Source organism: Lupinus angustifolius, chromosome LG01, assembly GCF_001865875.1.
Source record: "Lupinus angustifolius cultivar Tanjil chromosome LG01, LupAngTanjil_v1.0, whole genome shotgun sequence".
Classification (NCBI taxonomy): domain Eukaryota; kingdom Viridiplantae; phylum Streptophyta; class Magnoliopsida; order Fabales; family Fabaceae; genus Lupinus; species Lupinus angustifolius.
In genome coordinates this window covers 26,004,088-26,020,549 of record NC_032009.1, presented here as the reverse complement: position 1 = coordinate 26,020,549, position 16,462 = coordinate 26,004,088, and the positions used below count along the sequence as shown (strand labels likewise).

The following is a 16,462-nucleotide window of genomic DNA, read 5'->3' as shown; positions in this document are numbered from 1 at the left end:
ATTAAAAATGAATAATAAATAAAAAAGTTGTAGGGTAAAAAACTCTTATAGTATTCGTGAAATTCCTTAATTGAACTCTGTTGCTAGCTAAAAGCCGGTTCCCATGATTTACACCAATCAAGATCTAACACGTATTTTCTTACTGTACTTGTTAGATATACACCCATTACTGAAAAATTCGTTACAATCTTATATTTAATGGCTAAAACATGTCTATTAAAAAGTAAAAATATAGAGCAACTTTTTTGATGAAAAAATAAAGCAAGTAGAGTTAGGATTTAATTATGATGCATTGTTGTATCCTGATATGAATATTCATTTGTGTGTTGCTGAGGTTGTCCCCACAAGGACTTTAACTTTTCTCCACACTATATGTGTACTAATTGCTATTATTATAAATATAATATATAGTAGTAATAATATGCTTAATGCTACAGGTTTGTATTGTTTCTGCACAGTTTTAAGTTTCTGTATTTGTCACAAATAATCACAGTTTAGGGTGATTATCATCTTATTGAAAACAAAATAATAGTAGACAATGACTTTGCTTCCTTCAGCTGTAAAATTAGTATTCATTGCCTGTCATGATTTATGACAATTTCAATGTACTATATAGCGACCTTGATTCAAAATGAAATTAATATTAATAAATATGAAATAGACAGTAGCCATTAGCATGTATTAACATGACAACGTGTTACGTTTTTTCAGAATCCTAAATTTACTCTTTCCTACATTCTCCCTTAAAATTTGAGGTTCATTGCTTAAAAAATGTGGTTCAAATCCAATGATTCTCTTTATTGGGCTGTTCGTTCGAATGGGTTTTGGTCGTTATGTTACTGGGCATATACTTTGTTATATTGAGTGGTCCAGTTTACTTTGGTGGTTGTTTTTCATATAAAGCCCAGGTTTTTTTATTTGTGCCATTTGTTCAATGGGCTGATGAATAAAAAATATATGCAAATAAATGTATTGGAGTTGTCATCGATGTTTTTTAGAGGGAAAACATAAAAAACTAATTTTTGAATATATGATTGACTTGCTCATAGATAAAAATTGAGTTCAGTAGTTGGTTACGGATGAGAAAGGTGTTAGGCACCTCATGTCGCCCGTTATAAAAACGTTGCCTAGATCAGTTATGTGGATATTCGTTCAAAACATTAATTTTACCCTCACATTATTACACAGAAAGAAAGACAAAAAAAAAATTTATTTTTTGTGTCTGACAGGGGAATATGCCCCTACGTATCTCTAGCTGCAATAAAGAAATCAAGGTTACGTAGTTCTTTTGAAAATAAGTTTTATTAGTGATATATTTTTATTTTATTTTTTATTTTTGTTATAAAATTCACAACATGAAGTAGCGCAACAATGTACTAGGCCTATAATGGGATACCTCATGTTGCTTTTAAATTTTTTTATTTAAAATGTATTTACAACGTAGGTAACGCGAGAAGACATTGGGTCTATAGCGGGTTACCTCACATTGCTTTTAAAAAATTTATTAAAGAGAATTTAACGCGACAAGACATTAGGTCTATAGTGGGTTATCTCACATTGTTTTTAAAAAATTAATTAAGAGAATTTACAACATGAGGTATCGCGACAAGACATTAGGTCTATAGTGAGTTATCTCACATTGCTTTTAAAATTAATTGAAATGAATTTACAACATAAGGTAACACGACAAGACAATATGTTTATAGTGTGTTACCCCATATTGCTTTCAAAAATTATTTGAAAAGAATTTACAACATAAGGTAACTCGACAAGACACTAGGTCTATAGTGGGTTAGACTCACGTTGCTTTTAAAAATTATTTGAAATTTTTTTACAACATAAGATAACGCAACAAGACACTAGGTCTATAGTGGGTTGACTCACATTACTTTTAAAAAACTATTTTTTCTTTACCACATTTTGACACACATATATATATATATCATTTATTAAATACATAAATAGTAATTATATAAAAAAATAACAACAGAGAATAATAATTAAAAGAAATAATAAATAAAAAACAAATAAAAAAAATGTATATATATATATAATCAAACAGAAACGAAAAAAACAAATAAATAAACATATAATAATCAAAAGAATAAAACCAATTGGGGATTAATAGGATAGGCTTTAAATATAATTTAGAGATTTAGGGTTAAATTGAATTTGAGGGTTTAAGTTTCAATTAATATGGGGATATAGGGTTCAATTTTTTTGATCGGCAAATGTTAGTATGTTAGTTGTTAATATGTTAGTATTTTGTTGTGGGTGAGTTTCTACCCTCAACCTCCTACACCCTAGGGTTCAATTAATTTGGGGATTTAGGGTTCAATTAAATTGGGGTTGAGGGTCAAATTAAATGGGGGATTAGGTTTCAAAATCAATTTGGGGATTATGTTTCAAAATCAATTTGGGGATTAGGGTTAGGTTAAAATTAAATTGGGGCTTTAGGTTAAATTAAATTGGGAATTTAGAATTTTGGGGTAAAATTAAATTGAAGTTTAGGGTTAATGACATTGTGAGATGTTCAACAATGAAATTAGTTTTCAAATATAATTACTAGACATCATATACACGTTACAATAACAAAAAGAGATTGAAACAAATGAGAAGAAAAATACCTATTTAGTGCTTATGGAAGAAAAATACACTGAAGGGTCAAAACACAATCATGCAACCGCTGAGGGGTCGGGATGCAAAAGGATAAAGAGACCACTAAGGGGTCAAAGCACAATCATGCGACCGCTGAGGGGTCGGGGTGCAAAAGGATAAAGAGACCAGTGAGGGGTCAAAGCACAATTACGCGACCATTGAGGCGTTGGGATGTAAAAGGATGAAGAGACCACTGAGGGGTCAAAGCACAATCACGCGGTAGCTGAGGGGTCGGAGTATAAAAGGATGAAGGGACCACTGAGGGGTCAAAGCACAATCACCCGATCGCTGAGGGGTGGGTCGAGGTGCAAAAGGATAAAAGAGACCACTAAGGGGTCAAAGCACGATCCCGCGACCGCAGAGGGGTCGGAGTGCAAAAGGATAAAAGAGATCATTGAGGGGTCAAAGCACGATCACGCGACCGTTGAGGGGTCAGGGTGAAAAAGGATAAAAGAGATCATTGAGAGGTCAAAGAACAATCACGCGATCGTTGAGGAGTCAGGGTGAAAAAGGATAAAAGAGACCATTGATGGGTCAAAGCACAATCACGTGACCGCTGAGGGGTCGGGGTGAAAAAGGACAAACGAGACCATTGAGGGATCAAAGCACGATCACACAACCGCTGAGGGGTTAGAGTGCAAAAGGACAAAAGAGACCACTGAGGGGTCATAGCACGATCACGCGACCGCTTTAGGGGTCCGAGTGGAAAAGGACAAAAGAGACCATTGAGGGGTCAAAGCACAACCACGCGACTGTTGAGGGGTTGGGATGCAAAAGGATAAAAAAGACCATTAAGGGGTCAAAGCACGATCACGCGATCGTTGAGGGGTCGAAGCACAATCACGCGACCACTGAGGCGTCGGGGTGCAAAAGGATAAAGAAGACCACTAAGGGGTTGAAGCACAATCACGCGACCGCTGAGGGGTCGGTATGCAAAAGGATAAAAGAGACTACTAAGGGGTCAAAACACAATCATGCGACCGCTGAGGAGTCGGGGTGCAAAGGGATAAAAGAGACCACTAAGGGGTCAAAGCACGATCACGCGACCGTTGAGGGGTCGGAGTGCAAAAGGATAAAAAGACCACTGATGGGTCAAAGCACAATCACGCGATCGCCGAGTGTTCGAGGTGCAAAAGGATAAAGAAGACCATTGAGGGGTCAAAGCACAATCACGCGAACGCTGAGGGTCGGGGTGCAAAAGGATAAAAGAGACCATTGCAGGGTCAAAAAATAATCACGCGACCGCTGAGGGGTCGGGGTGCAAAATGATAAAAGAGACCATGGAGGGGTCAAAGCACGTTCACGCGACCACTGAGGGGTCTGGGTGCAAAAAGATAAAAGAGACCACCGAGGGGTCAAAGCATAATAACGTGGCCGCTGAGGGTTCGAGATGCAAAGGGGAGACCACGAGAACACACAGACGATGAGGAACTCTGGGTCAAAAATGAAAGAACACCTGGTGTCAAGTCTTTCGACCATGCATGCATATGATAGTGCTAATGTAAATGTTGTATGAGTAATGCAAAGATGTTTGTAATGATACATGCATGATGGGTTACACATATGTGAATGACTTGATTATCATTATGAAGTTTGATTGATATGAAACCATAACGCTTCTCGGGTAGACAACAACTTATCGAGTCGATATCAACCACATTTTCTCTTTTTTTCTTTCTTTTTTCTCCTTTTTTTCTCTTTTCATTCTTGGAATACGCCAAGGTCTGGCTTCCTTCTTTATGGAAAAATACATCATTTGTTCCTCGTCGATATACACCTCGAGACTTAGTTTCAATGAGTTTTGTTTGCTTGAACTGCTAGTGAAAGACAATATCATAAGAGTTACCTGATTATGTAGTTCGAACATCATATTTATATAACTTGAGACTTATCTAAGTGAACATGCACACATTAATGTATAGTAGGGAGATGAATAAATTTTCTTCAGATCTAAGGATATATGAGTTACGAGAAGTATTACAAATTACAAAAATTTGCAAATTTTTTGCCTAGTTTAAGGTATTTGCTCATTTATCAATTGACCTTCCGAGATGGCCGAATAACTGGATCATCGTGCTAACATTGTTTGATTTTTCCCAGAACTTCTTACTCATTTCCACATTGCTCGAAACTTCTATGATTCCCACTTGATGCACAAACGTGAGGTGATCTTGATTCGCCCATAGTATGACAGACCCGTAAGAAAAAAATGCATTTTTATTGCATTAACTTTTGCATTGGTCGCCCTTTCGGGTTTTAAACTTACCACACTTTTATTGATACCCTAATTCTTGCTTAGGTTGTTCTTTTGAGTTTTCAACCTAACGGGTTTTTTTCTTCTTTTTCCTTTCTTTTTTTAGGCATATAACCTCTTAATCGCGTCTATGTTCACAAGTGTGAGTAAAATGTTCTCATCCATGTCTTGTAGGATCAGGGTTACCCTTGAGAATACATTCTTGACAATCTAGGGACCTTCATAGCTTGGGGTCTATTTTCTACGAGCATCTTCTTGATTTTGGAGGATCTTTTTAAGCACTAAGTCCCCAACTTCGAATTCTCTAGGACTAACCTTCTTTTCAAAAGCTCTTGTTACTCTACCTTGGTATAATTGACCATGGTGGCAAATGGTCGCCAACATTTTCTCTTCAATCATGAGCAATTGCTTATACTTGAGGTTAATCCATACCAACTCTTCTTGCTCTGCTTCCATCAAGACTCTTAACAAGAGAATCTATGCTTCTATGGGTGAAACAACTTCCATCTCGTACACCATTGTTGTCTATGATGTGCCACATATTATTCCATTAGGGATAACTTATGACTCATGGCCGCACCATTGACGAAAAAATCAACTTGAGGATGAGGAAATCATCTTTCAGATTTGCTTTGTTCAAATTCTGGTAGTCCACCCACATTCTCAATTTCTCTCCTTTTCCGGGTTCCAATACAACATTAGCTACTCATTCTGTATGTCGAGACATTTCTATGAAACCTGACTGTCATTATTTCATTATTTCATATTATTCCATTAGGGATAACTTATGACTCATGGCCGCACCATTGACGAAAAAATCAACTTGAGGATGAGGAAATCATCTTTCAGATTTGCTTTGTTCAAATTCTGGTAGTCCACCCACATTCTCAATTTCTCTCCTTTTCCGGGTTCCAATACAACATTAGCTACTCATTCTGTATGTCGAGACATTTCTATGAAACCTGACTGTCATTATTTCATTATCTCTTCCTTTACTCCTCGACCATCTACTTCATAATCAAACTCAATGGGATGATTATCAAGTATCGTAAAAGAATCATTTGATAAATGTTCAAGTACCCTATAACTGGACAAAATCTCTACAAAGTTGTGATACATGTGTTGATTTATGTAACATTGTGAAAAGAAATGGGACATAAATATGGATGTTCACAATGGTATGGAAGAAAGGTAAGTATGTGAGAATGAAGATGATAAAAATGGATGAATGGAGAATAATTATTAGATAGTCATGCAAATTCACTAAGATATTGTCTCAAGTAACATAAATATAAGTCCAAAGAAAATTCAAAGCGTATGAATTACAACATATCAAATAATTACTATGCAACTATGTCAATCATTGGCTCGGATCCTTGTCTTCGTCAAGAAGGATGACATGATTTACGGACTGTAACACCTTGTTTTTAGAGCACTTTTAATTAAGTAATTAGTATTAATGAATTCATTATAGAAATTAATCATTAATGTTTAGGTTAAACCTCAGTTGAGTTTTAGTCTTGTATTATGATTTTCTTGATTGCCCTATTTTTTAAAGATTTTTGGAGAATAAAAGTTTTCGAGAGGATTTCGGGTCGTTTTATCGAGTTTTCGCCCAAATTTTGAGTTCCATAACTTGGAATCGAATTTCGATTTTGCCGTTGGCTTCACAATATTATATCTAGTAAAAATAGATGACACCAAGTTTGTTCATAACTCATCTCTAGATATTTTTCACCTCGAACTTCAAGTTTCAACGTTCCGGGCAAATGTCCTAAATCGGGAGATTGTATATTTCCGGACGAAATTATCCAAAAATGTTCGGACTTGACGTTTATCGGGAAATTATATCATATCAATAAAGTTGGAAGTCATCATTTCATGGGTCACTTACTTGTTACACGAGTAATGCAAAAGCTTCCAAAAGCCCCTAAATCACTCAACAAATCCTCTCACTCCAGCACCATTAAACACATCACCTATGCTAGTCTAAATTTACTTACTTTGCATTAAATTTTCTGTTTTTATGAGGGTAAGGCTCTCCTATAAATACCTCACCCCATTCTCTCATTTTTACACTAAATTCCCTATTTTTACACTAAGGTAGTCTTTTATTTTCTCTTCTTCATTTTCTTCTCATACTTCATAGAAAGTTATGAGCTTTTATTATGTTGCTCATAAAGTAGAGTTTATACTTCATTTTCTTTAAGTATTTTATGCAGGCATAACTAAAGGGAGTGATAATAAAATCATATGAACCTTTATGTAGTTTTTTGACTTTTGTAAATCTTGAAATTTCTTCCTTGTTCTTAGATGGAAAAACTATATCTTTGGACAAGGTTATTGTTAGTATTTGAATTAATTTGGGGATTTAGGGTTCAATTAATTTGGGGGTTTAGGGTTCAATTAAATTGGGGTTTAGGGTCAAATTAAATGGGGGATTAGGTTTCAAAATCAATTTGGGGATTATGTTTCAAAATCAATTTGGGGATTAGGGTTAGGTTAAAATTAAATTGGCGGTTTAGGTTAAATTAAATTGGGAATTTAGGTTTGTGGTAAAATTAAATTGGAGTTCAGGGTTAACGACATTGTGAGATGTTTAACAATGAAATTAGTTTTCAAACACAATTACTAGATAGCATATACACGTTACAATAACAAAAAGAGAATGAAACAAATAACAAGAAAAATATATCTTTAGTGCTTATGAAAAAATGAAAAAGATGATACCTTTGTTTTAGTTTCTCCCTTATCTCATTATCAAGTGTTTTCTTTTTTCTTTCTAAGTGTGTCTCTTTCTCACTCTTTTTTGAATTTGCCTCTCCATTTGAAAACTAAGATTCCTCCTTAGGTAATAGGGTTGCCTACTCCCTCTATTATTTTTTTAAAATCTGAATCTTTCTTTCCTTGTTTCTAAAAGCAAGGTTTATAAAATCTGAATGGACTTCAGCAAACCCAACTGGTCACCTCTTTTAATCTTTTCACCTATTACTATTTACTCAACAACTTATTATTTATTTTTATTTTTTTGAACACCAAATAACCGTCAAAATTGGGTGTTTATATTATGTAGCAAGTTTTTTATTTGCAAATCCTATTGTTTTCACTTACTTAATTTGTATTGGGTAGTTTGTTAAAAATGAGAAGAATATGGTAGTGTAATTTCTCTTCCATGCCTTCACACATGAGCACCACTCCAATCATATTCCACATAAATGATAGTTATATGATACAAGCTAAATATTAGATAAAATAAGGATTTATCTTTTCCCTATCTTATATTATTATTATTATTATTATTACTATTATTATTATTATTATTATTATTATTATTATTATTATTATGATATCTTGTCCTTATAAACTATAGTATATCCCCGCTAGTTCTAAAAATATAACCAACAACATAAAAAATGTTAAAGAAAGTTATTGAGTTGGCTTGACTTGACTATATTATTTCTTTATTTTTTATCAATTTACCATTTTTAATTGAAACATTTACATTGGTGGATAACTTATTTAATTCATATTTCAAGGAGAATTAAATAATTGAACAAACAAAGTATGAAGAACATTAATTACTAACCACCATGTTCAAATAATGAGTATGTAGTTTAAATTATTTTCAATAAAAATAATAATCAAACACCTCTTTTACTAGGATCTGATAAACTCTTTTCCAGTCTCTACACATTTAATTTCCTTTTACCTCTAATAATGTTTTTCCTAGTCTCATTTTCATTGTTGTGATAAATCACATCAACTAATGGAAATGATAGTTCCCATGCATTGCACCAAAACCTAATGATTCCGCAGATGGAGGAATGCAAGAGAATATAAGGGCCCTTGGCATTGAATTCCATTGTTTCTTCGTTACCAAGCTCAACTAATTTCTTTCACGTTTTCCTCAGTCCCACTCTATTCACTCAGCTGCTTCCACATGTCACATTGAGAAAAAGGACCACTTCTTTTTTTATTTATGCACATGTCATGTAAGAAAATTTTGGATTGAGTCATATACCACACGTCATACATATTTAGAGACAAATATTTTATGTATATTAGTATTAGCATCTATAATTAAATTTTAATTAGAATTAAATTTTTAATGTGTTATCAAGATTTTAATAGTTATATATATATAATTACTCATGTGAGAGAACAATGCATTATTTTAAGAAATGAGAATACGTAGTATGAATCACTAAATCTTGATGAAATTGTTAAAATTAAAAAATATATGTACATGATTATCATGTAACTAATAATTAACTTTTAATCCTAATTATTCATGATTGTTTGTAAGGCCAGTATATATTGTTCTCAGAAATTTTATAGCTATATATATATATATATATTCACATATGTCTTTATCCCCATATACAGTCCTTTTCTTTTTCCTGTTCATTGCACATCCAAAAAAATGGTCCTAGAAATGATTCTCAACGTTTTGAAAATAAAGTGATTTATATTCTCTTAACAAGTTAAAAAGTTCTTCTGATGGACCCAAAAAAATGGATTAGTGACACATCAATTTCACCTTCTCTTAAAAATGATAAAGGTTGCTCCTTTTTTCATAACTAATCATATACATACAATATTTTATATAAAAACACATTGACAACAATTTTCAGACACATATACATATTTGTTATTTATCCGGGCATCTTCCAACTCTTTAAATCTGTGTAAATTTCTTTATACCTGCTAAATCACTTTAGAGTCATTAGTGCACCATTCACATTTTCTACAATTTGAAATCTTACTTAACTCAAACTCAATAACTTGGTTTATGGACCAACCAAGTCAAACTTAAATTAAAAATTAAGCTTGTTAAATAAATGAGTTTAACTCTAGTCAAGTACAGTTCAACTCGTTAATTTTATGAGATATCTCGATTATATATATGAGTGTGTATAAATATGTATGTATATATACACGTGTATGTAGATGTAGAAAATATTTAATTTTATATATGTGTATGAAACAAATGATCATTTGAAGTGACCAATTTAATGAATCAAATTAAGGAGTTAAACTAAATAGTCTATGAGCTTTTAATGAACCAAACCAATTTGAGCTGACATTCTAACAAGTCGAATTGAACAATTCATAAACTTTGATCGAGATGAATTCGAAGTAAAAACATAACTCGTTTTAAATTTGAGTTGAATTTCAACTTAAATGGATCCTTACTTAATTAATCCTTTTTAACTCACATGGATAGTTTCCTGCCCTATTTATAACCTCTAGAAGAAACATGAATGCACATGCAACTATGCAACAACCTAAATCAAGGTGACGTACGTTTTTTATTTATTATTTATGGTTTAGCAGAGGAATTCTCTTAACATTCTTACCTAGAATTGACTTTTCAGCTCATAAATTGCTTAGATAGGAAATGGGTGGATGAAATTTGTCTGTGCATCATTTCACCCGCATCCAATTTTTGACTTATTCATTTATTTCTTGAATAATGTTATTTTGAAAACTAACACATGACTACTTTTAGTATGGTTTTCTTAGAAGTTTATAGAAATAAAAATGATAGATTAATGTAATATTTTTTTGGTACTAATAATGATATTCCTTCACCTTTTTGGTATTATCAAGAGTATCTCTCACCTTTTTAGTAAGGAATTAATCTCATTTAGAGTTTGTGATTGTCCCTCCTAATAAATGTCATTCTCAAAAATTGAACCATCAACCTTAAGAATCCAATAAAGCCTTACACAATTAACCGCATTGTAAATGAACGTAATATTTATGTATAAGATTAATTTTGAATGATGAGTAATGTGTTGAGTAGAACTATAAAAACTCACTGTATGCTTTTTTTTCTCATAGTAAAATTAACTATAAGAAAAATAGTCAAATTCTAATAGTAAATATAAATTTTCTTTGTGACTTAGGTAGGACATTGTCACTTTCTGCATGTACTATAATAGAATATATTTTATACCAATGTCTCTCTCTTACCAGAATAAATATCAAGGACCGAGTTTCCTTTGTCCTCAACAATCCATCAACTTTATTTTTCACACAAGAGATTGAGGAGAACAAGTTTTATAGTGATATATAGAATTATGATGGTTGATGAAGTGATGAATGAAGTAACTTCAGTTGCTCCACCTCGTCGTGTTCTTCTTGTATCAGCTGGTGCTAGCCACTCTGTGGCACTTCTTAGTAAGCTCCAATATATGATTCCCATTTCACTTTTTGTTTGTAATTATTGAATGAAATCTATCAATCTTCCATTTTATTTTGGGTTGATATCAATCTTCCATTTGAGTTCTGGAAAGGGTGATGATGATGATGAAATATTAATCATATTGCAAAATTTGAGATCTTTACGTTTTTTAAGGATGTTTGACATACTTTGCCACCATAGGGACTTGGATTTTGAGTTTTTTTAACATGTTTGCATATCTAAAAAAATTGTGCTCCAGAACTTTGGTTGGTCAAAGGAGAAGTGAAAAAATTGTTACTTTTTTGTTTTTCCAATACCATTCTTATCATACTTTTAACTGAGACATAGATGGTAAATAAAATTGAAGGTCAATTTGTTCAAACTTTTACCCAAACTATTTCTAAGTTTTAACAATGAAGTTTTTGCAAGCATGAATTAGTTACTACAGTCTACAAACTTACTTATAATAATACAAATTTGCAAAACTCAGTCTTGCAACCAGTCACAAACAAACAAGCCTTGAGATGAAGGCCATCAATCCCCATCCAAGCCATAAATATGATTTTGGAGTCAGGAATATGTTTTCTGTGGTCCCAAACTATGGAAAGGTTCATATCATGACTATTTTGTGTTTGGTTTTGTTTTTTATGCACCAGAACAAAGGTGACATTTGCTACTAAACTTACTAATACTTAGTTTGGATACTACTATTACTTTTGTTCCACAATGTATTTAAGTTAAAATTTCAATTATTAAGTATTTTTATGACCAATCAGAATATGTGACACATATTGTGGCTTTCATATACTACATTGTGGAAGAATCATATTGATATCATTTATGTGCCTAACTAGGCATGACTTTTTTGTTGTTGATAAAGTATGGTTTTTTATCTGATCCTTGAACAGGTGGAAATGTTGTTTGCTCATGGGGAAGGGGAGAAGATGGACAATTAGGCCATGGTGATTCCGGTGACCGACTCTTACCTACAAGACTCAGTGCATTAGATGGCAAAGACATAGTATCTCTTAAATGTGGAGCTGATCATACCATAGCATGTTCTGATTCTGGCAGAGAAGTCTATAGTTGGGGATGGTTTGCTCTCTATCTGAACTACTTTAATGTGTTTTATCATAATTGAAAACTCATTTGGCATTTGCATTAGAATGGGACCAAACAAGTTTATAAGTATATATTTGTATGTAGTATTAGACTCAAGCTTCAACCAAGTAATAGTAAGTTTAGTTAGTAAATTAATATCATTATTGTACTTATGCCTTACCTCAGAAGGAGTCTTTTGATACACGGTTTATGAGTTTATACAACAAATGCAACCAAACCTTTATCTCACTAGGTGGGGTTGGCTATATGGACCGAACAATGATTTATGAGTTTATTTGTCATGATTTTCCAGGGGTGACTTTGGAAGGTTGGGTCATGGTGATTATAGCGACTTACTCATTCCTCATCCTATTAGATCATTCCAATCTCTAAGGATAAAGCAAATTGCTTGTGGGGACAGTCATTGTTTAGCTGTTACCATGGAAAATGAGGTGCTAAGGTTTGTAATTCTTTACCTGCATTGGTTATACTAGATCATACTCAATGTTTAGCTTTTACATGTTATTTGTATTATATGAAGTTGGGGCCGTAATCAAAATGGTCAACTTGGACTTGGTACCACAGAGGATGCTCCTCTGCCTCAAAAGATTCAAACATTTCAGGTACTTTTTTCAGAGCTAAATCTAGCTTATTATATTCGATCAAATATACTATGTGATCCGGTTATAAACACACAATAAGATGGATTCCTAAGTTTACTTTGGTAATCAGGTATAAAGCATCAAAGTATTCTATTAACTACTTAGAAACATATGAATTTCATATTGTTTTAGGGAGTACCTATCAAAATGGTTGCTGCTGGAGCTGAACATAGTGCAGCAATCACTGAAGACGGAGATTCGTATGGATGGGGTTGGGGCCGATATGGAAACTTGGGATTGGGAGATAGGAATGATCGCTTGATCCCTGTGAAAGTGACTGTTGATGTATGTCCTCAAACTGGTATAAACTTGCATTTTCATATTAGATTATGACTCTATGAAGTATCAACTATAATTTCGAAAAAAGATACTATTTGATTATATTTACTGTTTGATTCTTGAAAAGGTTAAACTTGCTATTTACTTACTTATATAGAAGAATCAGCATATACATGTTCTAATTTCGATGTCTAACCGTCTATTGCAGGGCGAAAAGATGGCCATGGTTGCTTGTGGCTGGCGGCATACGATATCGGTTTCATCATCTGGCAGAATATACACACATGGATGGGGCAAATATGGCCAACTAGGACATGGAGATTTTGAGGACTATCTTGTGCCCCACAAGATTCAAGCCTTGAGTGCCCATTTCATCTCTCAGGTGATCTTTTATGTTCATGCTGAGTTCGTAGCAGTTTCTTAGTCTCATTTATATGCCTTACCATTTTTTGTTTTTAACAACTTTCTACAAATTTAACCTTGTTCCCTTCACTCTTCTTCTTCAGTAGGTCTCAACTTTCTTGGATTTGTTTCAGGTAGCAGGTGGTTGGAGGCATAGTATGGCACTCACTTCTAGTGGACTACTTTTTGGCTGGGGTTGGAACAAGGTTCCTAGTACTTTTTACACTTCTTATATTTTCATCATATTTTTTGTATTATGTCACAAAGAAATACTTATGAACAGAAATTGAGGACAGCAATTGATAATTGATTAAACAGTGTACATGATTAAGTGCAGGGATCAAAATAACTTAAACAATATTAACATTTCTTCGGTAAATGGTAACCTATTTCTACATTAATTGTAGTGTGGGCAGATTGGAGTTGGTGACAATTGTGATCGTTCTTCTCCCATGCAAGTGAACTTTCCCCATGAGGAGGTGCTTGAAACTGCAGAACACTTAACTTTTTCCTTACTTCTGCAAATTTTGACTATGTATAAACATGACTCGCTAATCGCTGTTTTTTGAACTACCATCTTTGCACCCTTTTGTTTGGCTTAGCAGAAAATAGTTCAGATCTCATGTGGGTGGAGACACAACATTGCAGTTACTGAATGTGAAAATGTATATTCTTGGGGAAGAGGCGCCAATGGACAACTTGGGCATGGGGAAACCGTTGACCGGTAATTGCACGTACAAACCTACAAGTTAGGTCATAAATAAATTTTGTATGAATCATCAAGAACACAAATCTACTTTAAAACTTTATCTCTTTCAAACATTTGACATAAGCTCTTAGGATCAATTAACTTATAGCGATGTTAACTTTTGAATCAAACAATAGGCCTTTCTGTGATCAAATTATTTGCATCATTCGAAATCTTTAACACGATCTATAAAATCAATTGGTAATTGAATTTGATCAAACTGTGACTGAACAAGAGTCTTGTAAGGAGTTAGGAAAGTTAAAGGGTGGCTAGTATAATTTGGCATGTGAAAAGTTACTTTAACTTCTAGAATATAGCCTAGAATGTTACATTGGTTGAGTCATCTGGGTATACTATTCTGCTATATCAAATTTGTATTTTTTCAATCTTGCTTGTTGTGGCAACATGGTGGAACCATAACTGTTTTGTATGTTTATATTTAAGCATAAGAAACATGACATAATATTTAGTAATTAGTGGGTGCATTTCAATCTGCTTGAGCAATAATATTACCTTTGGGATTCATAGGAATGTTCCAGTGATTATTGAGGCCTTGAGTGTTAATGGATCTTGCGGGCAGCACATAGAATCCTCAAAAGCTCATCCAGTATCAGGTGCTCTGATTGGCTCATTGATGATATATACTAGTTGATATTTAATTTGTAGTTTTCTTAAAATAAAATAAATTTAGCATTGTTCTGAATGCTTTATTATTTCTCCCTTAAACAGGGAAATCCTCGGTCTCCCTATCAGAAATATTTGCAGTTGTTCCAGATGAAGCTGTAAGTGTATTGTTTTACTGGAATTGAGGGACACTTGGTATAATTTGTATCTTTACCTTGTTTTGGCCATTGATCTTTTCTTTGTTTAAGAAACCTAGCTAGAAGTAAAAGGATAATATGAGAATAATTTGGATCTTTACCTTGTTTTGGCCATTGATATTTTCTTAGTTTAACAACCTAATAGTGCACAAGTACATGACCAAGGTTTTAAATATGTATCTGCAACAACTACAGACACCAATATATTAAGGTTTTGGGAGTCGTAAAAATTGCATAGCAATCACAATTGAGGCCGCATCAGTCGCAATTGTCCGTCACTTCAAAGTTTTGGGAGTCTCCAAAACTGCAAGCACGGCCGCAATTTAAAACCTTGCTCATGACGAACTTAGAATAGAGAAGCAGATCATGTTTCTAACTTGGCAGTAGGCACATACCATTATGGCTTAAATTTTATACAAAAGCAGCTCTTCAACCAAAAGTTCTTAGTACTTTGATTACGAGTCAGGCTCCTCTCCATTACTGGAGAGGACAATTAGGTTTTTTAGTTTACTTTTAAGGGTAAAAATATAATGTCAATATAAGTTAAAAGATAAATGTGTCATTTTCTTTTGGATTTTCTATGTTGAGTGTTGTTTGAGTACATACTCTTCAAAACATAAGCTAAAAACAAACACATGATTTAGCAGGCCAAGGGACAGGCTTCAAATCCAGACAGGGGAGATAAGCTTGATGCTAGCGTCCCTGAAAGCGACGTCAATTGATAGCAGCTTAATAAAAGAAGGAAGGCCTAGTTCAAGAAAATGATCATAGTACCTATTAGGGGGACCAGCAACCATATAACGACTAAGCGTGGGGAATGGGTGAGTATTTTCCTAAGTAATAAAAGTGCAAGCAAGGCTATGTGGGACAGTGGGAGTGTGAGCCAAATTAGTTACCAGTACGAATAATGGACTAATGGTTGTAATGATGATATATTTTGGATGTTTCTTTTGGTTTTGAATATGATTTGCAAGAGGTTGGATTGAGCAGGTGTATTTACCCTTACATTATTTAGTAGATCAAAGTAGACATGGGTATTTTACTCAAAAATATCCTTCAAAAGGTTGATTGAAAATGTAGATACTAGTCTAGTAAATATAATTGATTGAAAATGTAATTCTAATATCTGATTTGGATTTTACCACAATCAAATAATACTGCTCTATACGCTTTAACGAACAGATTCGAATTGTGGCATATGCTATAACTCAAATCACAATCAAAAGAGTAAATGTAAATAAAGTACAATTAATTAAAAATGATATTAATATGTCTCAGTAATCCATTCAATTCATAGCAGTGAAATCGTGAGAAGCAATAAAACCAGTTTACCTGAGCTCCTAGAAT

The 16,462-nt window shown here is 33.5% G+C and overlaps 1 protein-coding gene across 2 annotated transcripts; it reads left to right on the top strand.

Annotated features, from left to right (window-relative positions):
• Positions 10,873–16,165, top strand: LOC109358726 (ultraviolet-B receptor UVR8-like). Of its 2 annotated transcripts, none has more exons than XM_019603147.1 (12): positions 10,873–11,098; positions 12,011–12,197; positions 12,517–12,663; positions 12,745–12,826; positions 12,998–13,150; positions 13,353–13,526; positions 13,681–13,752; positions 13,954–14,025; positions 14,152–14,270; positions 14,823–14,908; positions 15,024–15,076; positions 15,760–16,165. In XM_019603147.1, exons 1-12 carry the CDS (start codon positions 10,999–11,001, stop codon positions 15,835–15,837), a joined length of 1,323 nt encoding a protein of 440 aa, XP_019458692.1. In that variant the 5' UTR covers positions 10,873–10,998; the 3' UTR covers positions 15,838–16,165. The 2 variants fall into 2 exon arrangements, with proteins under 2 accessions (XP_019458692.1, XP_019458700.1); XM_019603155.1 differs by having other exon boundaries at positions 10,874–11,098; positions 15,763–16,165.

Coding starts and splice junctions, on each gene's coding strand:
- LOC109358726 (XM_019603147.1), top strand. CDS start 10,999: ATGATGGTTGATGAAGTGATGAATGAAGTAACTTCAGTTGCTCCACCT. Junction 13,527..13,680: donor GTGCCCATTTCATCTCTCAG/GTGATCTTTTAT, acceptor GATTTGTTTCAG/GTAGCAGGTGGTTGGAGGCA. Junction 14,026..14,151: donor TGAACTTTCCCCATGAGGAG/GTGCTTGAAACT, acceptor TTGGCTTAGCAG/AAAATAGTTCAGATCTCATG.